This window comes from Pelophylax lessonae (genome assembly GCF_965119305.1).
Source record: "Pelophylax lessonae genome assembly, chromosome: 4".
Lineage (NCBI taxonomy): Eukaryota > Metazoa > Chordata > Amphibia > Anura > Ranidae > Pelophylax > Pelophylax lessonae.
Window position 1 is genome coordinate 174,811,738 of NC_138771.1, and position 27,853 is coordinate 174,839,590.

Genomic DNA, 27,853 nt, shown 5'->3' on the forward strand with positions numbered 1-27,853 from the left:
CACAACATTGAAGGTTCTGTCCCACCCAATACACATTGAAACCTTTAAACTCAAGGCCCCAATCCATGGCTACAAATCCCAGAGAAAACTTAAAGCACAGCTTTCTCTGCTCATAATACACTAAAACTTTGAGAACCTTTTGTCATTTTTACATCCCTTTCCTAATCTCACACCGTTCAGGGTCCTGCACTGTCACAATAGGGAATGAAGCCGAAAGTTTACTCATCAGTTTACAGGGCCATGCATCCAATGCTTGGTATGTTCTGCCAGTCACAGAACAGAGTAGTGGTCAATAGAATAAGCTGATTAAAAAATAAGCATTCCTTTACAAAATGGAGGATACAATATTACTATACACAGGATGGTTGTAATTCATAGGGATGATTTTGGCAAAAGTCAATAAAGTTGAGCTAACCCTTAAATATGTTGTTTACTATAGCTGTAATTTATTCACTTAGTTTTTTATCTTAATTTAATTTTAATGTGTTCTAATCCAAATAGAAAAAGAATCAGCAAGAAGAGGACTCTGATGATTAGGTTAGTCCTATCTGCCATCTGTGAGTGACAGCTCCCTCTGGTGGTATGTAGTCAGGTTCAAGTGACAGCTGGAATGGATGGAATGGAGTTCCCACTAGATCTTCAATGCAATCACAAGATCAGAAATCACGTGAACTTTTAATATTCAAACAATTTGTTCTTTTTGCTTTTTCCAGCTGCTCTTTATGCTGACTGAAGTGAGTGGGAGCAAGCTGGCTATGTTTGTACTCAGTTCAGTGTAAAATCACTTCTTCACATTATCAAGCTTCAGTCTTGACAGCCTCACACATTCTACATACTGAGGTGTTGTAAATGCTTATTAGCAGCTGGTTTTCATCCCCTTAACTCACTGTAAATCAATAGTTTTTATTGAGTGATTACATCATTATGTAAATTTTACAATTTTTCCCTAATCGCGCATAATAAATATATATTTTATGCTAATATTTTTCATTGTTTTATTTTTCGTTAAATTAGGTGTACTTCACCTGCTATTTTTATGATTTCTGGAAAGTGGGGTTGATGCTTTTTTGAAGTCTCTGCAGATAATAAGTAGTTGAATACAGTATTACCAATTCTTGATCACGACCTGTTATACAATTCTCAGCTTCTGAAATTGCACAGATGGTGTGTGAGGTCTAGAGTGGTCAAATCACTGACCATGCACCACATTGCAACAGCCTCAGCTGTGTTAGCCACAAGCTGTGTAACAGCTAGTCACATGAACATTGCTTGCATTTTTTTTTGTGGTGAAATACCTTTTTAAAGAAACAGATGTTCAGTTGACAATAAAATGATGGCTTTCAGTGGGTTTTGAATTTTAAAAAAAAAAAAATGCATTTTTTTTATATAGTTTTGCTTTTCAGTATGAAAACCCAACTATGAAACAAGAGATTGCACTTTTATGACCTCTTCTGATCAGATGGAACCTTCTGTGGTATATAATGTGAGTTAGGGAAGCTAAATAAAGCCACTTCCTACCAGAGTACATTAGGTGTGAACCACAGTTCTTCAGCCAGTACAGAAAAAGCAGTGCTGCATTTGAGAAGGATCCCTAGAAAGCTGTGTATGCAATGGTTTGAAAAATCTTTTTAATTTAACAAATAATTTCTGAACAGATAGAACAAAAACTATATGACTGCTATGACATTAGATGACTGAATTTATGTATGCATTGTTCAGTTTGTGCTGAACTAGCAAGAAAGTGTCGTTTCTATCAGAAAAATGCCTTATCACTATGAAGTCAAAAATACTTCATGTTATGGCGATTCCTCCAGCTTTTTATCATTTGGTTTTGATGGTGCCGATTAAAATAGACACTAATTTGTCCACAGATAAATAATCTGGATATTTGAAGTAGACGTTCCAGATTATGCAGGGGGGGGTGATATTACAGGGCCACATACAATGGAAAATGTGTTTATTAAAAGTAAATATAACAAAGCACAATGTCTAAACTGCTGGCAGCAAACGTGAGTACACCCCTAAGTGAAAATGTCCAATCTGGGCCAAATTAGCTATTTTTCCTCTCTGTGTCATGTGACTCGTTAGTGTTATAATGTATCATGTGTGAATGGGGAGCAGGTTTGTTAAATATGGTGTTATTGCTCTCACTCTCTCATACTGATCACTGGAAGTTAAACAAGGCACTTCATGGCAAAGAACTCTCTGAGGATCTGAAAAAAATAATTGTTGCTCTATGTAAAGATGGCCTAAGCTATAAGAAGATTGCCAAGACCCTGAAACTGAGCTGCAGCACAGTGGCCAAGACCATACAGCGGTTTAACGGGACAGGTTCCACTCAGAACAGGCTTCGCTATGGTTGACGAAGGAAGTTGAATGCACATGCTCAGTGTCCTATCCAGAGGTTGTCTTTGGGAAATAGACGTACGAGTGCTGCAAGCATTGCTGCAGAGGTTGAAGGGGTGGGGAGTCAGCCTGTCAGTGCTCAGACCATACGCCGCACACTGCATCAAATTGGTCTGCATAGCTGTCATCCCAGAAGGAAGCCTCTTCTAAAGATGATGCACAAGAAAGCCCGCAAACTGTTTGCTGAAGACAAGCAGACTAAGGACATGGATTACTGGAACCATGTCCTGTGGTCTGATAAGACCAAGATAAATTTATTTGGTTCAGATGGTGTCAAGCATGTGTGGCGGCAGCCAGTTGAGGAGTACAAAGACAAGTGTGTCTTGCCTATAGTCAAGCATGGTGGTGGGAGTGTCATGGTCTGGGGCTGCATGAGTGCTGCTGGCACTGGGGAGCTACAGTTCTTTGAAGAAGCTATGAATGCCAACATGAACTGTGACATACTGAAGCAGAGCATGATCCCCCTTCCTTTAGAGACTTGGCTGCAGCGCAGTATTCCAACATAACGACCCCAAAAACACCTCCAAGATGACCACTGCCTTTCTAAAGAAGGTGAGAGTAAAGGTGATGGACTGGCTAAGCATGTCTCCAGACCTAAACCCTATTGAGCATCTGTGGGGCATCCTCAAACAGAAGATGGAGAAGTGCAAGGTCTCCAACATCCACCAGCTCGGTGATGTCGTCATGGAGAAGTTGAAGAGAACTCCAGTGGCAACTTGTGAAGCTCTGGTGAACTCCATGCCCAAGAGGGTGAGGGCAGTGCTGGAAAATAATGGTGGCAACAAAAAATAACACTTTGGGCCCAATTTGGACATTGTCACTTAGGGGTGCACTCACTTTTGTTGCCAGCGGTTTAGACATTAATGGCTGTGTGAGTTATTTTGAGGGGACAGCAATTTTACACTGTTATACAAGCTGTACACTCACTACTTTACATTGTAGCAAAGTGTCATTTCTTCAGTGTTGTCACATGAAAAGGTATAATAAAATATTTACAAAAATGTGAGGGGTGTACTCACTTTTGTGAGATACTGTATGTCAATCCAATACTTAAGATTACACCACCAAAAGAATGCCTGTGATATTGCTGACATCTCAGTAAAAGAGGGTTGTACCCCATTTAAATTGGTTGTCCACCATATTGTTTTACATGAATCATCTGTAGGTCAGTTAACCATAAGTTGTGGAACTTGTACGAACTCCATTAGCCATTTTCCTTGTTTCAGAAAAATACAAGCCCTATTTCTGGTTCTATACTCCCAACCTCCTTTCCCCTTCCTTGCTCCCCCCATCCTCTTGGATGGATTTGATAATGTCGGTGCTACTCTCTGCACCATTACATAGTATATGTAGAGGGGTAGACCCATGAACACCCTGTACTTACAGTATGTCCTCAGTTTTCTACACTGAAGAATGTTTTGTGGTGTATAGAAGGTACATTTGATAAAAGCCCCAGACTGAAGGTAGGTATTGCAGTGTACTTTTTTTTTTTTTTTTTTTTTTGCAGGGGGGCATTTAAATTGAAATAAGCCCTAATTAGGTTGGGCTTCAGATTTAAACAATTAAAGACATGTAAATATTCCAGTGTTTTTCAAAAATAATTTTGTTCCCTGAAGTTGATAGTTTTACAGCTTATAGAGAAACAGATCAGAATATAGTTCTCAAAAAAAATTGGTTCCCCTTAAAACCAATGCAAAAAAAGCAAAGAGCTTTACATACAGTAGTTGCAGGAGATGAGGATTCAAGTAAAAAAGCGCAAAAATGAAAAAAAAAGTTTAAGAGGAATGTTTATTGCTTGATTAAGGCTTTTATTTTACCATTTTGTACAGAGGACATGATTATGAAATACATATTTAGTGCACATGCCCTGACTATTAAAACAAAACTACTGGATTGCTGTGTAATTGCTCATTCAAAACCCATTAAAGTGTAAAATTGCATAAATGTGTTTGGGTGTGATTGCAGTAATTTTTCCCTTTATTATAAGCATTGTTGCCACTATGACTAAATATCTAATCTAAATCTTGTTCTGTCTGTAGCAACACTTGAACTTGGTTTTCTGTAAATTGCATATTGTCTAAAGCATGTAAAGTCCTATATTATGCACATATACATTACATATATAAAATAAAAGGCCATTATACATTAGAATTGTTATTAAAACTTGCATGACCAAAAATGACTGTGACATGGGGATGATGTTAGAGCTTGACTTAAAATCATAGCTTTTAAGATCTGAAAAGGCATTGGTTTGATGTTGGGCCTAAGTATTCGAATCATGCAGGTAAAAGAAGACTTAGGCCTCTTTCACACAGGCGGACCGTTCAGGTCCGCCTTTCCATTTTCAGAATGGATGCCCCATGCATCTCTATGGGACATCTGATGTCAGCGGAGACATGTCCGCTGACATCCGATCTGTCAAATCTGGACGGATGGAAACCCTATTTTCCACCCGTCCATCGGATCGGATGAGAACAGACAGACGGTCCGTTCTCATCTGATTCCCCCATAGAGAACAGCGGGGACCTGACAGCTCTGTCTCCGCACACAGCGCGGAGACAGAGCTGCCATCCATCTACTCGGGAGGGGGGGGGGGTCGGCGGATCTATCCCCCGCAGAGAAAAACGGGAGTCCGCCGACGGACTCTACAGTGTAAAAGGGGCCTTAGTATACTTAATACAGTTTTCAAGCTGCTTTTACAAAGTAAAGCCTGCCATCGACGGTGCAAATTTCTTTCCTGCAACCACGGGGGGACGGGGGAAGCCCACCTTGCAAGGAGAACACACAGTGAATATTGCCAGCTGCACTAGCCACTAGCAATAATCAAATGAAAAAAGTCAATCAACTTAGATATAATCTGTCAGCCCATACACGGTCATCTATGGCCAACTTAAAAAAAGCAGACAGTTCCTATTAAGGACTTTCCTTCTTTTATTAATTATTTTCCTAGGCATCTAGAAGCCCTGTTAAAGACCTTTTTTGTCCTTGCAGGTCTTGCCTTGCAGTCAGGTATTGCTAACTGCAAAAGACCCATGAATAGAGACCAGGATCTTGTCCTTGAGGAACCTGTTCTCCTAAAACAATTACAGCTGATGCCCCCAGCATCAGTATTTTGTGTTGAGAGAATTTAATTGACCAAGTCTCTAGCATGTGTCTTTTCTTTTGTGCATATTTCCAGAATTTTGTGGTTAAAATCTTGGTTTGTTAAACTGCTTGAAAAAAGTGTCTTCTACACATGCCTTTTGATGGTGAATGCTACAGGAAAGCACATTTTAATGACTGCTTTGGTTCAAGTAGTTGTACCAATCCTTCAGAAGAATGTTTTCAAGGTTTCAATTCAAAACCCTCTGTCAACATTCTGAAACCAAGAGCCATCAGCTTACAACTTTGGACCTCCCTTATGCAAGGTCATCCAGTCGGGATACGGTCCGACAATGCCACAGCAGTAACTCCTATAAATCATCAACAGGGCACCAGAAGTCAAGCTGCCCTAAAGCTATGTTCACACCTGTCTGTTTTTATATGTGGTTTAGTTGTGGTGTATTAAAAGAAAATCCTTAAAAAATAAAAATCTATGAAAATGCATGTTTTATACAGTATATACTATAAGTCAATAGTAACGCAACAAAAAATTTACATATAACGTACCTAAAAGCAACTCAAAATGCACTGCACAGATGTGAACCAACCCGTAGAGAGGCAAGTCTGATATTCTCCTGGGTGGAAACTCACATTCCAGTGGTCTCGGTCATCCACATCCCTGGAGTGTTTAATTGCCAGGCAGATGTCCTAAACCGTCAACACGTAGACCTGGGATATTGTTTTGTCCATCTAGAGATCTTTCAAAATCTGTCAAAGAGGAGGAAAATCAGATCTCGACATCCTGGCCTCCAGGTTCAAAAACGAGCTCAACAAATTTGTAGTCAAGACCAGGGATACTCTTGCCTTCACAGTAGATGCCCTGGTGATTCCTTGGACTCAATCCAAGCTGGTTTATGCCTTCCCTCCAATAAGGATGCTCCCTCACCTGCTGCACGAGATAGAGGATGAAAGCGTTCAAGTGATCCTCATTGCACCAGATTTTCCCTGAAGGATGAGGTATGCAGGCATACTCAGATTTTTTTGCAGACAGCTCTCAGCCTGTTTCGGACAGACCATATTTACTGGCCAGAGTATATTCTCTAAACCCCCCTCCATTAAATTTCGTGTCACCTCCTTTTCAGCCAATTGAAGGTATTTTGTTGGAAGACCTCACTTGTGCCTTCCTAGGAGCCCTTAGATGTGTTAGGCATGTTTCTGATTTGGCAGCCCTTTCCTGTACAGAGGCTCTTTATTGTTTTGTCTCCCACTCCACCATTGTTGGCTAAATCAGATAGCTTATCTCCAGGACCTATACCTTACAGCTTTCCTACTTTCCCCATTAGATGCAAGTATCAGGTTTATGTAAGGCTATAGTTATTAACATCCCTGTTCCACGTTTCCTACCTGTTGTAACTTTCCATGGGACTTTATATGGCAAAACAACAAAATATAAAAAGTATAATGTGTTTTATTATATGCAATATTAAAATAAATGTACAGTAAGTCCCCTACATACGAACAAGTTCTGTTGCGGGAGCTCATTCCTAAGTTCAACTTCTCTGTAAGTCCAACAAAGATCAGTGCTTGCAGACAAAGAGAATACAGTAGCACAGCTGGGGAGATCGCTGCATCAACATTGGTTGTGTTGGTACGGTGATATGTCAGTTTTTTTTTTTTTTTCATTCAGCCCTGCGGGGTTGAACGAAAAAAAAACTGCAAACACACGTTTGCATCTTTGAAAGTTCGCAACTCAGTTTTGTATGTAGGAGACTTACTGTACATGAAAATCACACTCTTGACCGAGTAATACATCTTTTATAAAAGTGCAAAACCATATTGTGTGTAACTGGCAGGAATAAAATCCCAATACACCCCATACTCACTTTTGTGATATACTGTAGTTCCTATCTCAGGCCAATATAGCATTACCCACATTTAAGTACACCCATAAAATATCATTTGGGCATATAACTTATATAAAGAGTCCTTGCAGTCTGGGGTCACCAACTATTATGTCTTTTACAACTGTTTAGAATAAGTCAAGAGGTTATAATGTGCAGCTGAAAATCTTTCTTATACATATAGCTCAAAGAGTGGTCCACCCATTAATTAAATTCAATTAAGTGCTCACAGGTGCTGTCTCACACTGGCCAACCTGGGTGCATTGCTCCCTCGACAGCTTGCCAAAATGACACCATCTCTGCAGACCTTTGGGAATTTCTGTAATTACAGAAACACTGTCCGAACGTCAGGTGAGCACCTGCGCTGTAGATGGCTGCACGTATGCATGATGATGTCACTTGTATGGGCGATGGAGTGTCCTCCCTCAGAAGTCTTCAGACTTCAAGGAGGGTGGAAGTGTAAACCAACACTACCCAAACCATATGGCCCTAAAATAAACAGTCAATATTTGGGAGTGGCCTATGTACTTTAAGGGGAAACACTGTTTGGCATCCCCCAAAGGAGTTGCAGGAAGGGAGCCCATTCCAACAGGGCTGCATCAAGCATCTGCTTCCTAGATTTGAAAGGCCACCACCTTGTCCTCAGTTCACATGTTTTCCAAGTTCTACCAGGTGAATTTTCAGGCTGTGGCTATTTTGAGCTTCGACAACACGGTGCATCAAGCTGTTTTTGTTCTGGTTCTTAAACCCTTGTTTTCTTGTGGGCCTATTAATTCTGTTGCTTCGTTGTTTGCCACCCTTCATTTTTTTACTGGGGTGCATCCCATGGTTTATGAATACACGTTCTGTGCCCTGTACTATTAAGATAATAGGAATTTTAACTTGCCTGTAAATCCCTTATTAAAAAAATGTATAAAACCATTTTTTATGTTATCATTTTAAAATAATAAAAATTAGAAAATGTTTTGCACAAGTTGTTCAAATAACATCTGTCTCAGATATGTTAAGATTTCACAGTGTTCATTACAACAGGTATCCTCAGTTCTAATATACATAACGTTGCTTGAACCCAAAATGGATGAAAAAGTGGGATCATCATATTAAATGCATTTCACAGGTCACCACCTGCTTCTTTAGGAAAACCAACACTTGGTTTTAAGAAGGAACAACTACAGTAGTTTCCTATTCACAAAATCCATAATCTTCACAATAACATTTGCATTTTTTACATTTTATGTCATATACTACCTGCCACAGAAGTTGGCAAAGTGTACAACTAGTTAAAATCAAAACCACATAGAAGAACAGGAGTAAATGCTTCAATGTATAGAGAAAGGAGATGGAATCTCACAGCAATGACAATATGCCGATGGATAGCTAGTAGTGCACTGTAATAGAATATACTGTAAATAAATTTGACTTTGGTACATTATGGACCTATGCCTATCCAGATAAATCATTATTAAGGGCTATCAGTAGAATTATCATAGCTTGCCATGTTTATAAGACCACAGGGATAGTAGCCTTTAGTCAAATTGTGACTATACCCACTTATAGAAGTCCACATCAATATAAAGATATAATGTTAAAAAAAAACTTATTACATCTAATTTCTTTATGATGATAAAGCAATCTTGGGGGATGTATTCTTTCTTATGTGCCATTACCTATCCTCCCTAGTTAGAGAAATTGCTAGGTCAAATATATCCCTATGATTACCTAAATTATGGAGCCCATGCAGCTGTCCCAACTACTTTCCTACTTCCCAGTAGGTCATGTGTCCTGTACTGTATGCCAAGATAAGGAATTTACATGTAAGTCAAAATTCTTATTAGTAATTTTGGGGTATTATTTCCTGGCTACCAATAGATATAACCTCTGCAGTACATTCACATGCCTGAGAACTAATTTAAGGGTCTATTTTTCAACATTTTCACCCATGAGTCACACTTTTCCTAATGCAAATTGTGTGATTCTTGAGTGAAAAAAATTATAAATAGATCCCTTAGCATCTGTGCTTATTTCTCTATAGGAGCCATTCATAAATAAGTGGTGTTCTGAAATGTGTTTGCATATATTCTCCGACATTTGGAGTGATCACCAACCAGTTGTGTCATAATTATAAAGTGATCAGCGAACTGATGAGTCAGTAAAAATCAAAACGTAAAGGTAAATACCATTTTTATGACAGGTAAGTTAATAAAGCTTACCTGTAGGTTAAATGATTATCTTCCAAACATGCACCGTCTAGAAGATATTCGCCTGTTTGGAAGCTGGTGATGTCACCGGGGCCTGTGCTCTGAATAAATGGCATAACCATGTTGGTCCTTCAGGGCTCTGCGGCCAAGTGCCCATGAACCTGGAAGGAAAACCAGGTGAAGATGGAAGCCTCTGCAGCAGTGACAGCTCCATTGAAGGGCTTTGTTTTATGGTCTCTCATAATGTATTGCATACTAGGACATTATGCCCTTACCTGGCAGGGAGAAGGTTTTTTTTTTTTTTCTTTTTTTTTGATTAACGTTTACTACCACTTTAACCACTTACCCACTGGGCACTTAAACCCCTTTCCTAAACAGGCCAATGTTCAGCTTTCAGTGCTCTCACATTTTAAATGACAATTACTCAGTTATGCAACATTGTACCCATATGAAATGTTTATCTTTTTTTTCACACAAATCAAGCTTTCTTTTGATGGTATTTAATCACCACTGGGGTTTTTATTTATTGCGCTATAAATAAACAAAAAGGCAAAGTTATTTTTCCCCACAATTCTTTGCAAAATGAAGATATATTTATTTTTCACAAAATTGTTATATTAACAGATTATTTCTCTCGCACGGTATGTGCATACCACAAATTATACCCCAAAATACATTCTGCTACTCCTCCTGAATATGACGATACCACATGTGTGAGACTTTTACATATATTCTATGAGGCATTATGAGTATTTTGAGCATGTAATTTTTTTCCACAAATTACTCCCCAAAATACATTCTGCTACTCCTGAGTATAGCAATACCACATCTGTGAGACTTTTATACAGCATGGGCACATACAGGGGCCCAACATGCAAGTAGCCTCTCCAGGTGTTCTAGGAGCAAAAATTACACATATCATTTCCTGACAACCCATCACACATTTGAAGGCCCTTCATATTTCTAACACATAGCATGTACATTCTAAGAATTACACTCCAAAATACATTCTGCTGAGCAAAGGATAAATTTACCTGTGGTTTTAGTAGTGCAGTTGTTCACAGGAGAGCATTGATCCAGGCAGCAGGCAGGGACGTGGTCAGCCACAGCTAACGGAATTGTCAAGGCAGCAATATTGTCCATAGTCAGTACAGGCAGGGATACTGCCCATATACAGTCCAGGGTCAGTGCAAGTAGAGATATTGTCAGCAGTGACAAAATATTGATCCTGGTCCATAGTACAGGTAGCAGGCCAGGAAAGAATGGGGACAGGGGTAGAGGCTTCTCCCACCCAAATCTCTTTGAAGCCTCTGGTCTCCATACCCTAATCTGGGAATGAAAAAAACAAATTTTTTTTTTTTCATCCAGAAAAACAATTCTGAAGCCCCTAACATATGTGAAACCCCTGTGTTATGAATCCCACTGCTCCAGAAGCAGGGTAAAAGATCAGTCCAAGAAGCAGGCAAAAAGCATGGTCAATAAACAATCCAGGGTCAGTTCCAGAGCAGGCAGTGGTGTATGCAGTTTAGCGTTAGGCAGAAGAGTTATCGCATAACAGGCCAGGGTCAGTTCCAGAGCAGGCAGAGGTATGAACAGTTTAGCGTTAGGCAGAAGCGTGGTCAAATAACAAGCCAGGGTCTGTTCCGGAGAAGGCAGAGATATGTACAATTTAGTGCAGTGGCATAAGGGGTGTGGAGGTAAATGACGGTATTTGAGAATTACGTTTACCATACTTCACTAATAATGTATAGAAATATGGTAATGGCGAAAACAGTCACCTATACAGAGGCCTGGTTGGGAAGGACACTGGGGGCAATAATACACGGTGTCTCTTCTAACTCCTCCTCTGGAGCATGCCCGGCATTTCTTTTGACGTCTTTGGCCTGTTTCATGGGGGGGAGTTTCTCAGGAAAATGGCGTTCGTGGAGTCTGCTCACTGAATCTGAACGGATGCTTTCTGGTGGGCCTTTGGGATTCAAAAGAGCAGTGATACTTTCTTCTTGATAATGAAGATAGGATACAGGGGTTTCAGTAGATTTACTGTAAATAATATAGGTATTATACATTGCCAAACTGAAAAAATTAATTAGAGACTTTTTTTATACAAATGGCAGGTTTTTCTTGTGGGAAGGTAGGGTTCGATCATTTGATCATTGAAGTTGACTATCACCATGAACAAATTATAGTCGTGGACACATGCTGGTTTCTTTATTGGGCCATTCCTTGTGGGGATTTCCACATAGGTGTCATTATGAATGGATGAGAGCACGTAGACGTTTTGTCTGTCCCTCCACCTGATAGCCAATATCTCATCATTCCACAAACTCGCTGTCTCCCCTTGTCGTAGTCTTTCAATAGCAAGCCTTTGTGAGAAGCCCTTCCTATTAGCTGTCACTGTCACACATGCTGGAGTCCTTTTCCGCGGAAGATTTCGGAAGAGGGGCAAGCTTGTGTAGTAGTTATCCACATATTGATGGTAACCCTTTTTCCAGGAGTGGATATACAAGCTCCCAAACAACTTTTCCGCTGGCTCCAAAGTACTCTGGATATTCAGCGGGATGCAGCTGGGTGTCCTTCCCTTCGTACACCAGGAAGGCGTAGATTTACCCGTGGCTCTGTCACATAATTTGTAGAGCTTAACCCCAAATCAGGCCCTTTTGCTGGGGATAAACTGGTTAAAGTCCAGCCGCCCTGTAAAATGGACAAGTGACTCATCCACGGAGATATTTTGGTCAGGGGTAAATAACTGGGCGAATTTCTCAGAGAACAAAATTTAGAAGTGGCCGAATTACAAATAATTTGTCCTATGCTGGGTCATTTCAGGGAGGGCACTGGGTGTTGTCGTTGTAATGAAGGAACCGCATAATCAATAGGTATCCTGATCTTGGCATAATGTATGAGAAGATTGGCATGTGGTGGATAGGGTTGGTTGACCAGTAAAATTCTTTTTTTTTTTTCTGAGCCCCATATTGAAAGTGAAGCCCAAAAATATTTTAAATTCCTCCACGGTTAGTTCTCTCCACTCATTTTTTTTTTTTGTTTTAGATAAACTGTTGTGCATAGAGGTTGCACTGGGCCACGATGGAAGATAGGTCTTGGGTAAAAATTAAATTAAAAAAATAGGGGCAAAGTTCTCTGTATTAACTTGGACACTTGGCTGAGCAGTAAAAGGGGGGATGTTTGCTGCTCCTGAATTAGAGGGAAGCCACAGATGGTTTTGAAGGGCATAGGGAAGGCTGGCATGGGTCCTAACCCTTGCGGCTGAGATGATACCCCATTAGTGCTTGGCCTTTCTTGCAGTGGTACTCCATTTCTCGTGAATGGCACTGCGCTACTAGTGGATGCCACTGCGTTACTGGTGGATGGCATGAAGCTGCTGGTTGATTACACTGCGCTACTTGTGGTAGCCTGCTCCTCGCCAGAACGCCTTCGTTTCATGGGCACATTTTCCTCTTCCTCCAATTCTGTAGCAGACTCACTGCTTAAAACTGGTTCAAATGCCGAATCGGACTCAGACTCAGAGAGCTCCTGGCTGCTTTTGTCGCTCAAGCTAAGAAGCTGGTATGCCTCCTCACTGAAATAAAAGCTTTTCGCTATACTGGTGACTGTGGGCTGTGGTGCGATAGGAACTCTAGGACAGACGTGACGGTGCTGATGAGGCTGGTCTAATAAGGGCTGCACTGCTGGGTGCTGCAGAGGCTGTACTGCTGGGTTCTAATGAGGGTGTATTAAGGCTGCACTGATTAGCTGGCAATGATGTGCACTGATGGAGTGGCACTGATGGATGCTGATGAGGATCCACTGATAGGGTGGCACTGATGAGCACTAACTTATGGGCAATGATGTGCACTATTGGACACTGTAGAGGCACTAACGAGCACTGTAGTGGCACAGATGAGCACTGTAGTGGCAGTGATGGATACTGTACTGTAGTGGCACTAATGGTACTGTAGAGGCGCAGATTAGTACTGATGGCACTGTAGAGCACTCACTTATTGCCACTGATGTGCACTATTGGACATTGATGGGCACTGTAGTGGCACTGATGGCACAGGTGAGCACTGATGTAGCACTGTAGTGGCACTGGTGTGGCACTGTAGGGCACTGCTGGGCACTGTAACAATTACAGTTCAATTAATTGGACTTACGGTTCTGAGCACGATCTCACAGGATCCCTGTATTCATCACTGACAGAACAGCAGTGTGCCGATGTAAACACGGCAGACCGCCATTCTGTCTCCATGGGGAGTGATTGTGGGTGCCCGGCGGACATCGCGTCCGCCAGACCTGCTCATTGGCTCCCCCTCTAGCCAACTGGCGTGTGCACGCACCCCCACTATCTGCTACACAAAGAAACATACAGGTACATCATTTGGTGTAACAGAGCTGACCTGCTGCAGTATAACTATGGCGGCTGCTAGGCAAGTGGTTAAAGCAGATGTACAGCCAAAGCTCGTTTGGCTGTACATTTCCTATAGATCACAGGAGTGCAGTTTGTTCTGCACTCCTGTGACCCGTTTTCAGCAGAGAGCGGGCTGAAGTGCACTCTCTGCTGACATCACAGAAGTCAGTCCAGGCACCGTGTCATCACGACCACGGAGTCTGGATCCGCCAGGTGCCTGGACTGACACCCGGCTCAGCCTCTCAGTGAGCCGCAGAGAGCATAAGCCGGCCTCTCTCCACTCCTCCACAGGCCAGAGCTCCAATGAGGGAGGAGGGGGCTGAGCAAAGAGCTTCTGACTGACAGTTAGCAGCTCTCTACTCTGGGAGCTGTCAGAACCAAATGAGCAGCAGTGTTCGATTGCTCGGTTCTCAGTGTAGAGGTGCCAGGGGACCTAGGTAAGTATGAATGGGGAAAAAAAAATCCCATATGTGACGGACCCCGCACTCAAGAAGAGTATGTCCCCCTTACAACCCTCCATTGCCTGGTACCAGCACAATCCAAGATCCCTTAGCCCACCCAGTCACTTTTTCAGAAATCAGTGTTGCATAGTAAGAAGCATAACAGGCTCAAAGAGATATACACTCTGGGACAATCCCCCCCCCCCTAGCAGATAAGACACATATACAGTACATCCAATAATAGGTTGATCCCAAGGCAGACAGACAGAAACAATAGAACAATGGGATACAGGCACTTAACAATAACAAACCCCATCCTACCGCAAACTATCTAGCAATGGTCTATGAGATAAACTCCTACAAGCAGCCTTAAAAGGTCGAACTAATTTATCATAACATATTTCTTGAGGGATAATGTTCATAAATATTATTGTCCCAAGTGAAAGAGCCCTTTCATTCTTTCAACACAAACCACACATAAACAAAATGCTGAGTCCGGTGTGGTTGTACGATGTGTCTGATTAACACAGACCCAACTGGGGTTCTTGGTCACCCTGTGCCCCCTAATATACACAGAGTGACTTACACTTAAGTGTAAGTTCGGTCTTTTTTCATTTATAGCGCAAAAAAATAAAAAAAACCTTATGATGATTAAATACCATCAAAAGAAAGCTCTATTTGTGTGGAAATAAAGGGTGAAAATTTCATATGCGTACAGTGTTGCATGATTGAGTAATTGTCATTCAAAATGTGAGAGCACTGAAAGCTGGGGGTATAAGTACCCAGTGGGTAAGGTTATGACAAACAGATGCTAATGATCGATGGCATGTGCAGAAAAAAACTGAAGTGATTAACTGAAGCATAAACCGCTTTGTAAACAAAATATAAGTAGGCAAAGGTCAACCATATAAAAAATAGGTTGCAAAAGATGTGGTCAATTCTGCACCATGTCATAGGTGACAAGACACAAGGTGACCATCCTTTATTATCCAAGTCTCTCCTAAGCCAAAAGGACAACCGTTTCCTGATATGCTGTCTCCGCTTATTTGCATAAGTACAAACCGAATACAATGGAAAGTTGGCAAAACAGTGGTCAGAAACAAAGTAAAACAAACTAGAAAAACATTAAACTTTCTTTCAAAACCAGAAGATGTTCAGCACTATTCTCGACTTTGAATTGGCAGACACCACTGGTACATCCATCTACAATGCAGAGAAGTATTATCAGAAGTTGTCTTTGAGATAAAGTTGTGAGCAAAAAGCCATACCTCTGAAGTGAAAATAGAATTAGACTCATCCACAAATTCATAACTGAGATGCAGGAAAAATTTGTGTCAAATTTGAAATGTTTTGGCTACATAAAGTAGTATTTCCTTTAAGGGGCTAGGAGAACAATACAAGGATGAAGGTCTGCAGGCAGCAGCAATGCACAAAGGAGGTTCCTAGACGGGTTGGGGATCCATTTCCCCACAGTAAGTTGGTGATTTTAATTAAAATTGAAGGAACCCACACTAAAGAGAAGAAAGGCAGATTTATATCTATCATTTACTATTCCCAAAAAGAAGAAGACATGCAGCGCATCAAGAAAATCCCATATTAGTGAGATAAAGTCGGTGGAAAGAATATAGTACAAAACAGGTGATCAAAGTTCATCAAGCCCACCTCTTAAAGGGCTGTATCAGTGGACAATCTCGGATTAGCAGCGGCTCAGTGCCTCCTTCTCCTCCAGCTTCTGCTTCTTAGCCTGGGGCTCTTCTGATGCCACCTTCCTGCTGCCCGCTCACACACTGCCTACAAGAGAGCTGACTGAGCGCTACTAGTATACAGCTGCTAATCCGGGATTGTCCACTGATACAGCCCTTTAGGAGGTGGGCTGGATATGCATTAATTAGCCAGCTTTCTGGTAAGTTTATTACCTTGGGGGAGTGCTGACTTTTTCTCACTTGACGTGGCGGACGGCAGTTGTATGGAGTATCCTATTTGGAGTGGACCTTTATGCATTTGATGAACTTTGATCACCTGTTTTGGACTATATTCTTTCCACCGATTTTATCTCACTAATATGGGATTTTCTTGATGCGCTGCATGTCTTCTTCTTTTTTGGAAATTTGACCTTCTATTTTTATTATAGATATTTTAATGCTAGCTAGCTTCAGTACAGTGTATTCGATTGCATTACTGTACCAGAGTGTTTTTTATTCTGTAAGTCTTTATCATCTGCAGTGGCGCTGTGGTAGGAATCATCTATTGGTGGCCAGGATTTGATGTTCCTAATTCTTTTGTCTATCATTTACTATTATTAGAAGAGGTCTAATCACTTACAATTTGATTTTACAGCATGACAGTGGACCGACACATGGCCTAAATCAACTGCAGTCATTACTGGGTATTTTTCAAACTAAACTAAAATAGAGAAAAGAAAAAGACGCCAGTATTAAAATATGCCTACCTGTATTTTGTGTTCCTGTGATGGTTATCCTGCCTGCCACTACTGTCTCTGCCTGTCTTTTCCTTAACCTGCTGTAATTAAAAAAATAAATGACATAACTAAGCACGTTTTACATGTACAACAGTTGTAATCATTTCCAGTCTTGTTTCCTGTTTAGTGTACCAAAAACATGTTCTTTACTGTTAGCTCATCCATACCACATAAAAAAAAAAAAAAAACGTGACAGCCAGGAAGCCTTAAATACTTTTAAAACAATTATAATGAAAGATACAAACTTTAGCACATTTATAATTTGTCAGACAGATCTGGTAATTATGCCCCTGGCATCTCCCAAATGGTTTGATGGCCTGGTTCCAGAACAGCAGCATATCGTGTTCAAGCTTGCTGATATATCTCGTTCACAGCTACTGTACTAGACAAACACAATGAGCTGGGCATGACATATAGGCTTAGGATACATCATAGCATGTTATATAAGCACACAGCAATTACATTCTGGTCTGTGGATAAAACAAAACTCCTAACCTGTTTTTTTTAAAGGTTTCAACTAATCTTAAAGAACATTATTTCAATTAAATGATATGCATTACCACTTGCTTACTAGGCACGTATACCTCCTTCCTTCCCGGGCCAATTTTTAGCTTTTAGCGCTCTCATACTTTGAATGACAATTGTGCGGTGATGCAACACTGTACCCATATGAACCTTTTATCATTTTTTTTTTTTACACAAACAGAGCTTTTTTTGGTGGTATTTAATGAGCACTGGTTTTTTTATTTTTTCCTAAACAAACAAAAAAAGACCGAAAATTATGAAAAAAAAACAAAACATTTTCCCATTTTGCTAAAACATTTTGCAAACAGGTAATTTTTCGCTGTTAAGGTGGCATTGATGGGCATAGATAGGCTGCGCAGGTGGGCACTGATGAGGCTGCACTGATAGGTGGCACTGATGGGTGCTGATGAGGTGGCCTTAATGGGGACTAATCAGGAGGCGCCACTGAGGCTGAGCTGATGGATGGCACTGATAAGTGGCACTGTAAGGTGGCACTGATGGGCACTGATATGCAGCACTGATAAGTGACACTGAGGGGCACTGATTGGCGGCACTGACAGGTGGCACTGGTGGGTACTGATTAGCAGTTCTGATGGGCACTGATAGATGCCACTAGTGGGCACTGATTAGCAGCACTGGTGGGCACAAAGGGGATGATCTCCCTCTAACAGAAGCTAGTTAACGGCTTTCTTCTTTTCTTCACGCTGACGGCGTGATGGAAAAAAAGCCGATAACCGGCTTCTGTTTACATCGTGTGATCAGCTGTCATTGGCTGACAGCTGATCACGTAGTAAAGGGTCCACTGGAGTCCCAGTGCGCAGTGCAAGAACGGGAGGATGTCTATGTACGCCCTCCCGGAATTTTAAGCCTGCGCTATAGCCGTCTTTTGGCTATAGTTCGGGCACCAAGTGGTTATATAGGTTGTAGGGTATTTAATTATTAGAAATGTGCTGATGTTACTGGTATCTTAAGTTAGGGTATCCTACATCATCTGTATGTGCTTGATCACACCAGAATCTACAATATTACTCATTTAACTTTCCATACAGATTGAAGTAACATGCATGCAGTTTGCTATTTCGTTCAGCCAAGTTAGGCAAAGGCTGAAACAAGTTGCTCAAAGGTTTTTCAACAAGTTGGACAATCTTTTGTACCCAAATTGGTTAGTGATTTTTTTCATCACGATAGGTGATGATAGAACTGGATTATTCCTAGCAAGACCAATGCTCCCAAATCCTAATAATTATTTTTTAATTCCCAACATTTTACAACAGCTACTGTAATTCCACATGCATGTCAAGAGGTTACAATACCCTTCATTGCATTGCAATAGTCTCAGAGAAGCCAACATGTGCATACTTAGTATTTAGATTGTAGTTATCCACCTCAGGCTATCTGGTTATTCACCGGACCTTGGGTTCCTGCCCAGGTTGCCATTCATTTGATCCAGCTGAACTGAAATTCAAAGTTTCAAATCCTTAATTTTACTTAACAATTTTATAATACCGAGTGCAACCTTGATACTGATGCTGAAATGCACTATGGATATTGTAAACTAGAGAGGGGGTAAAGGGGGATCCTGTGACTCATTCCGTAGTTTATAGTCTCAATATACTCATGTCATGACAGCATAGAATAAACAATTGGGGAGGCAAAATTAAATTACTGAATCATTTTGTTTAACAAATTATATACATTTTTTGGATTCCCCAAAATAGCCTGTTTTGCCAATGAACATTCTTGATGCATTGTTTCTACAAAGAAAAATAAAATCAAACAGAAAGTTCCTCCTAACACTGTTACAAAAGCTGCCACAAATGTGTTGCAGTTGTAGCATGCTTTGCTTTTGCCTTTTTGTCCAATTCATCACAAACCAGTCAAATAGGGTTTACCTTTGTGCTAGCCATTCCATGACTTGAAGTCTACCATCTTATTTATTTCACTGAATAAAGGTAGTTCTGTAACATAAGCTAGAGATGTGTTTTGCATTGTTATCTGCTGACCTTATGTTAAGTCCTGAGTAGTCCTCTAGCTGTGGTTCTTAGTCAAATAAGCCTCTTTTACCAATTTGGCAATGACTGTGGACAGTGGAAGAAGTGGAGGATCAATAGCAGGATGAAACTGCCTTTTAACCCAATGCAGAGGATTTATCCCTTAGGCTCCACAGTGAGTATAACAAGCATACAAACTGATTTTACTGTTGTGGGTTTAGTAACACTTTGAAAGGAATTATTTTACTTTTATGGTTTCATTTACTTCAGATACAGAAAAGCTGTAACTTGTAAAACATTACTTGTTTCCTGAAAATCCCTTTTGAAGTCATCATTATTAGTCTTTTTTTTTTTTTTTTTTTTTTTAGTTTAATCTAATTTTATTAATTTTATAAATGTAAAGGAAAAAAGACAAAAAAAAAAAAATAGACCATCCATAAGAATTTGCAGAAAGTATGTAACCACTACATAACAGGTATGAGGATATAGAGTTACATTGCTTTGAAGCATTCTAGGAACCTGTATCAGAACACATTTAATAAAATATGTAACACCAAGGGATAAGAACTGTCAAAAGACCATGCACCATGTGATAGAAATTCAGGTCTTAAACAGTAAAGGGAAAAATGGGGCAGTATTTGAGCCTTAAAATAGGGGGTGGGGGGGGGGGGAAGAAGGTGAAGGAAAGGTAAGAGGGGGTGGGATGAGGGTGCTCTCCACACTGAGCCAGCATGTCTCCTAACCTGGGACGCCCAACTAAGGGGGGGACGCATGACTTGGAACTTCTGCGAGTTTTGGAATATGGTCCAGGTGGCAAAGGTCTTGGTGTGCCTCCCCAACCTATCATGTGGAAACCTAAATTTTTTAACCTCTGGGAGTTTGCTGCTTACCTTTTGTTCTAACTTAGGTTCACTGAACTTTGACTACTTAAATTTCACTAAAAACTGGGAAAATTGAGGTGTTCTAAAATTATTATCCACTAGTGCATGTCAAGGCACTAGACTAGCCATTGGATAACTGCTCTTTATTGTAAATGTAAGTACACTAACACACATATTATGGAATGCATATGCAAAAATGTGCACATGGATGTTCCCCTTCATGTGCAATGTACACTTACCAAGAGCCCATGAGAAGCCTGTCACGTTAAAGGGGCTGGTAGCCAAACATGTCAGCTATCAGCTGTTAGTGTTCAATATTTTTTGAGTCATAGCCCTAGAACATACATAGTAGAACCGTGACTTTGACCTTTCATATTTACATAATACACACCTGATTCAGGGCCTCTTAGAAAACATTCTAAAATAGATTAATCAGTTCAGCTTTAAGATCTCTAGTCCACTGCTTATTTTGCAAAAAATAATTTAATCAATTAATTAATTTGTCATTGTATTATATACATGCAGACAACTAATAGATGTGGATGGGAACAAAAATAATTTGAGACTTATCAATATATCAAATTATGAACAATATGTTACAAAGATCTTAGCATATTGCAAATTTTTATTTAAAAAATTATGATTTTTATATGTAGCATTGACACCTTTCAGAGAAATAGAGAGGGTCCTGGTGTACACCTTGTGCATACAACCCTAATAGCGGAAGGGTGTATGTGCTCCTAGTGTGGGGGAACCCCCGGAAGTGGTAGTGGCTGGCTTTTGGTGGTGCACTGTTCCTTTAAGAGTGTGGGTAGATAACAGGAGATAGGCTGCTAAGTAAGAGCAGTCTCTACTTAGGCTAAAAGTGTGTGGCGGGCATTTATGACATGTAGTTCAGCTCACCACTTCGTGACAGGTGGCTAGTCTGGTCCCAATGACTTGGCGATCAGCAGGTTTCAGAAGCCAGGTCCCGGATCTTCACACAGGCCACAGTCTCTCAACTCCAATCTCTCTCTCAAGCTCAGTCTCTCTCTGAAGGCAGCTCTAGAAAGCTCAGATGCAGGTCTGTCCTCTCCCTGATGTGGGTGAACAGGCAGAGCAAAAAGTCCTCTTAGCTCCTTTCCTGATGGTTCTGGTCCTTCAGATGTCCCAGACCCTGACAGCAGGTCTACATCCGTTGTTTTCCTTTCTGGACTGCCTCTATCTCTTTCAGTTTGCCTGAGAAAACAGTGAAGCTGTCCTCCTTCAGGTGCAGGGATTTTTGGGAATTGAAGTCTGGCAGATATTAACATGCACAGTGCAGCACCCCTTTGAGAAGTACCGGTCCCATAATCCTCCTTTATCGGCATTCAAGCCATTCCTGTTCCTCCTATAGGCTCTTGCTCTCCCGCCCTCTGATTGGATCCGATCTGACTGCCATATGAGTGGGGGGAGAGCAGGAGCAAGCAGACAACACACAGCCAGCGGTGAGAGAGAAATAAACTGGCTACATTCCTCTCTGTGTACAAAACAGCCGATTGGGGTGGGGAAGCAGGTGAGTGGAGGATGAGCGAGCTAGCTCACACAGCATGCAGAGTTCCCAACTGTATGCACAGCCAACCGGCCAGCTGGGGATTCTGTATGTTGCTTACTGTCACCTAACTCTTCCCAGAACAGTATATATCAGGAAAGCTCAACATTTTGAACAACTTAAGTAATTTGGTAAATGGTTGTTGGCCATGATGAAAAAAATTGGACTTTTGACTTCCGTAAAATCCATTTCTCTGATGTTCATTGACGGACACAGCTCCTTCTTGACCATTGGGTTATACTGCCCCCTACAGGAGTAGGATGCTAGGCAGGAAAAAGCTTGACTACGCCTATGGGGCAGTTCCAGGGGGTATACTCCCACTCTCCATAGGTACTCAGTTTTGTTACAAGCAATGTCAGAAGAAAGCCAACTCCACAGAGGGGTGGGTGCTGTGTCCATCAATGAACATCAGAGAAATGGATTTTACGGTAAGTCAAAAAACCCATTTTCTCTTTCGTTCATTGACAGACACAGCCCCCATTATCTTCTTGACCATTTTGATGTCCCAAAGCAGTGTCAAACATGAGGCATGGGAACAGCAAGAAAAAATTCCCAAGGCTAAACCATAGCCAACCAAGTAACATGGAGCTCAATCATAAAAAAACTGGAGCCCCCCTGAAAAAACCAATATACCCATAACCACTTGCCGACCGCCGCACGACTATATACTGCGGCGGTCAGCCCCTCCTGGGCAAAGTGACGTAGGGGAGGCTCCTGAGTAAGCATCTTAACGCGAAATGGACGTAGAGCAGTTACATGCCAGAGGTCCTAGCCACCAGTTCTATTGCGGGTCTGGTGGCTTTTCATGTAAGTGCTTTAGATGCTTGGACCATTGAATGTTTTTATTTATTTTAAGCTGCTTGTCAGACTTTAATTTTAAATAAATACTACACTATGGAAAGATTTTCTCTCCTCTATGCCTGCTGATTTAACTACCTGCTGAGTTGGAGTATTTGAGTGACTACCTCCGGTGTATATCCTTCTTTAACTGGTTCGGCTGAAGACCTGATGTTATACTTTAAACGCAGCAGCTGTCCTAACAAGGCAGCAAATAAGTCTGGTGAGTGCGCATACCTATTTTTGGGTGAAGAATCACTGGTGGAGGATTGATCATTTCATATTGGCACTGAATATCACCTTCTGTGGACTTATTTAAAGTTCTATAAGGACTGAGTTCATTAATATATCAATATACTTTTTGCACCTATATACAGTATATGCACATATATATTTTTCACTGTTCTATGTTTTAAGCGCTGCAACCCATATTTTTTCACAGCATTCAAGACTGGCGAGGCCAGTCTGGAGCCACTAGAATGTGTCTGTGACATCGGCCAGAGGAACCCGAGACCGTGCCACAAACCTCTGTACCGTCCTTGAAATGCGTACAGCAGAGAGGGCTGGAACGAATCGGTTTGCCCACCTTAGAATGCAGGCTTCTTCCCGAGGCGCCAGAACACTTCATGTGCACACCTTAGTGATTGACATAGACCACCGCCGTGGCATTGTCCGATTTAATTTGTACCGGGCACCCCTGAAGATGAATTGTTCAATGATCCAGACAAAGTCTGATCGCTCAGAGTTACAGTACATTAATCGTCAGCCTGGACTCTTCCACATCCTCTGTGCACCATCTGTGCCGAGGAGGCCTCCCCACCCAGACAGGCTGGCATCCGTGGTGATAACTGTCCAGTACAGGGGGAGAAAGAATTCCCTGTCGAAGTGCTGGAGAACAAAGCCACCTCTAGAGACTGTGGATTCTTGTCCCATTTCACCGGAATCTCTTTTTCAGAGATCTTGTGTGGAACTGTGCAAAAGGAACTGCCTCGAAGGTAGACACCATCAGGCCCAGCACCCGCATGCAAGCCCGGAGGGATGACTGTCTGCTGGACAACAGAAGCTGAATTGCCTCCTGCAATGTCTGGAATTTTTCCAGAGGAAGAAAGACTCTGGTTGAGGCCAAGTCCAGTGTCAGACCCAGATAGTTCAGTTTTGTGGACAGTACCAGAGCAGACTTCTGAGGGTTCAGAATCCAACCGAACTCCCTCAGAGTTTGCAGAGTAATCTCCAAGTTGTCCATCAGGGCAGTCGGAGGCTCCCCTCGCAGAAGAAGATCATCCAGGTACCCCAGCATCGTGATCCCCCCCTGACGCAACAATGCTTGAATACCCAAGGAGCGGAGGCGAAACCAAAGGGTAATGCCACAAACTGATAATGCTCCTCGCCCACAGCAAAGTAAAGGAAGCGCTGGTGACCGACACATATTGGAATGTGAAGGTAGGCGTCCTTGATGTTGATAGAAGCGAGACAATTCCCTTGATGTAGGGATGCCACAACTGTGCGAATGGACTCCATTCAGAACGTCTGTACTCGTACAAAGCAGTTTAGCGCCTTGAGGTCCAGAATTGGACGTAACTTGCCTTCCTTCCTGGAAACTGTAAAGAGGTTTGGATAAAACCCCTGAAAACATTCCGAAGTTAGAATCAGAACAATCACCCCTTGAAGTAACAAGTCTTGCCATGCCCCAAAGAGACCCTGTAGGCGATCTGGGGACAAGTGCAGATTGGAAGGAAAGAACCTTTCTGGAGGATAAGATCGAAACTCGATCTTGTAGTCGGACCAAATGACTTAGTAGACCCACTTCATGCAGAGGAAGCCTTGTCCACAGGTCTGGAAGAGCCCACTCGTGGCTTGCCAGACCAGGTCTTCTTGGGACCACTGGTGAAGGCCCTGATGGGCTTTGATCCCTTGTCTTGAGACCCTGAGGGAAGAAAAGGCCTCCTAGAAGCTGAGAAGAATGGCCCACGTCTATGACTGTATAGTGTATCCTAGCCTAAATATACAGTTATAATATATGTATAATGGTGGAAATACATGTGTAAAAAAAAAACAAATGACAACAAATGTGAAAAGAATGTGAAAAATTGTGAATGAATGATGACAAGTGATCATAAAAGAAAAATTATGAAAACAAACTTGTCTTGCAAAAAATGAAAATAAAAATAAAAATAAATATAAAAATATTGATTAGTGAAATAAATATAGTAAAAATATATGTGTAAAATGGTGTCTAAACCAGCCAATAGTAATAATGATAAATATGATAATAGGGGCTTATACAAAAAGAATACACGTGAACAATAATTCTATTGCGTAAAGCAACAGAAAATGACAATATATATATAAGTTGTCATGTGTGTGCATTGATGTGAAAAATATTAAATGAAATAAGAATACGTGTATATAGAAAAATTATATATAGATATTTTTTATTATTTTTTTGTTGGTGTTTTTGTACTGTGCTTCTTTATGAAGCAGTTTCACATGTACTTCTAAAAGTCCCAGGTGTTAGATCACGGATTAATCGGCTCCTCATTGAGGAAAATGAAACTAATGACACAAACCTGCGAGCAATCGCATCAATCAACTAGGGTTCGTTTGTCTATTAATACCAACCAATTTCCGTTATCCATCACTATTGGTTATGAGTAAGTGGCCGTGTGCCGTGAAACGCGTTAACCTTGGATTACCTGTTCCCTGCACTGTCTGTCTGCCTATGATTTGAAGAATAACGAGATTTCATTGCTTTGATTTACCTGAGTGCGGTTCCACTACTTCTCTTGCATCAATCTGGATGACGGGTCTTACCAGCACCAGGTTGGACTGATACACCTGAGCGGCTTTTCCTCTCTCAAATCATCACATAAACTGTAGCCCCTGACCAACTGATCCTCCAGCCCTGCAATGGCAGGAGGATGTTGTTTCCCCTCCAGGTCCTAGCGTAAAAGCTTAGCCCACTCGGTCAGAATTTGCGACACCAGGGCAATAGTAAATACCGGCCTAAGTGCCGGATCTTTAAAGGCTGGGGACTCCTCAACTGGAATTTAGGTAGCTTTATTTAACCTGGAAACCGGCGAGTCCACTACAGGTGGGACAGTCCACTTTTTAAGCAGGGAATCCTCATAAGGATACCGCATAGCAAAACACTTAGTGACCACAAGAATACGTTTTGGACAACCCCACTCTTTTGTAATAATATTTTCAAAGTAAGCGGAAAAGGGGAACACCCAAAAAGGACCGGCGCCTCAGACGCAGCATTAGCCACATACTCCATTTTAAAAGTTTCACGCATTGACACAATCAGTGCATCCACCAGCGCCTTTTTATGCGCACTAGAGGAGCAGAGGAATTATCCCCACTATCTGAACAATCAGCGTGCATGGACGCAGACCCAGTAGGGTGACTTGTGTCCGCGGTGGCCGAAACAGATTCAGGATCTGATGAAACAGAGGAGGCAGGAGAGGATGGGGGTGCTATATACTAAGCTCACCCAGAAACATAACAATCGGGAGGGCCGCCGACTTTGATCCCACAAAGGGGACACTGACCAAGGGCCCACGAATAGACCACCTACTGGACCCCGCAAAAAAACAAGGGGGTCATCCTCTAAGCCTCTCCATACAGGCCCATGCAATAGGAAATAGCCCCCTTAAAAGGGGACTGCCCACTGTGACGCGGACGCACAGGCAGGGTACCCTGATGGTCCTGAAGCGTTAACAAGGGGCAGATGCCCTACACAATAATGCATGACCTAGTAAGCCTCAAACCGCTGCCTATATTTTTGTGGAGGCCCAGCCACAAGTGCACAGATCACAGACAGGCAGATGCCCTAAAGAAAGAGCAGAGGCTTCAGCTAACCTTAATTGGGCCGCCCCCCAACAGAGGTGCCCGACTCGGCCACATGGCCTAGTAGGCCACTAGCCGATGCCTAAATTTTTGTGGACGCCCAGCCGCTTGAGCGTGAGCCCCAGCGGAGCCATCCACCTAGGGGCAGTGGAGGGTGGATGCCCAAACGGAGGGTATTGGCTTCAGCCACCCTTACTGGGGCTGCCCCACATAGCTCCTGGCCAGTAGGTCACAAAACCGTAGCCTAAATGTTTGGCCGCATCCGGCCACATAATGCACAGACCTGCGGATGCTAAATTATCCGCTCCCCAAGCCCAAAAACTGTAGCAGGGAGCCCAGAGGACATCCCTGCCCTGGCGAGGAACCCTGCTCAACCCCCCGTAGCGTACAAGGAAAAACATGGTCAGCAGCAACTCCAACAGCCCTTCTTAAGAGCCTGTGGCAAAAGCCAGCTCATAACCTAACCCAGGGATGGGGGGCTGAAAGACCCACAGTGACCACTAAAATTTTATACGGGCTGGGGGGAAGGAGGGGAACCAAAGGGTCCCCCCACAGAGAGGGGCCTACGTCCACCCCAAAACCATCCAGGGAAGAGGGGGACAGCTAATTACAATACCAGAAACAGGGTGGGCACTGCTCCAGATAGACCACTGCTCAATCGGAATGAGGGGGTTGTCGGCCAGGAGGAATGCTGCGACTCAGGCCGAGGCCAGGTCGTATGAGCCCTCGTGAGAAGCCCCCGGCCAGTGGGGCTATGTCGCAGCTGACCTAGCGTGGAGCTGAAGCCTGCACACGCTCTCTGACCAGACTGGAGGGACCCTCTGGATCTAGATTATCCAGTCCGTCGCCCAGTCCGGCAGTTAATTGTAGATTCTCAGAGGAACAAAATAACAAAGATAGGAAAAAGTTCCATTTAAAAGGAAAAAATTGCCAGGACCAGAGATCCCAGCAAGGAACAAGGTCCTTACTCCTGACTAGGCAGAAAAAACTGAATGCCTGTGGATGAGAGTGGGAGTATACCCCCTGGGACTGGCCCATAGGCATAGTCAATCTTTTTCCTGCCTAGTGTCCTACTCATGTAAGCGGCAGTATAACCCAATGGTCAAGAAGATAAAGGGCTGTGTCCGTCAATGAACGCAAAAAGAAAAACGGTTCAGAATTTCGAATTTCTTAATTTGAATAGTATAAACATTTTCCTCCCGTGGCCTCTAATGCGGCCTCTGAATGCCGGCAGGAGGGAGAGAAGGAGAAGCCAGAGTTCAGCGGCTGCAGGAGGAAAATAGAGAGGATCAG

General features: G+C 42.2%; 2 protein-coding genes across 4 annotated transcripts in view; one reads left to right on the forward strand and one right to left on the reverse strand.

Moving 5' to 3' along the window:
• Positions 1–939, forward strand: part of CDC123 (cell division cycle 123) — a 131,287-nt gene extending 130,348 nt beyond the window's left edge. For both annotated transcript variants that reach the window (XM_082256970.1, XM_082256971.1), the window contains exon 13: positions 502–939. In XM_082256970.1, coding sequence (XP_082113096.1) covers positions 502–537 — 36 coding nt within the window. In that variant the 3' untranslated portion in view covers positions 538–939. The remainder of the gene's footprint in view (positions 1–501) is intronic.
• The window catches only part of UPF2 (UPF2 regulator of nonsense mediated mRNA decay), a gene marked incomplete at its 3' end in the record, with an annotated part of 673,568 nt that overhangs the window by 462,955 nt on the left and 182,760 nt on the right, over positions 1–27,853 (reverse strand). The gene's annotated exons all lie outside the window — the stretch shown is intronic.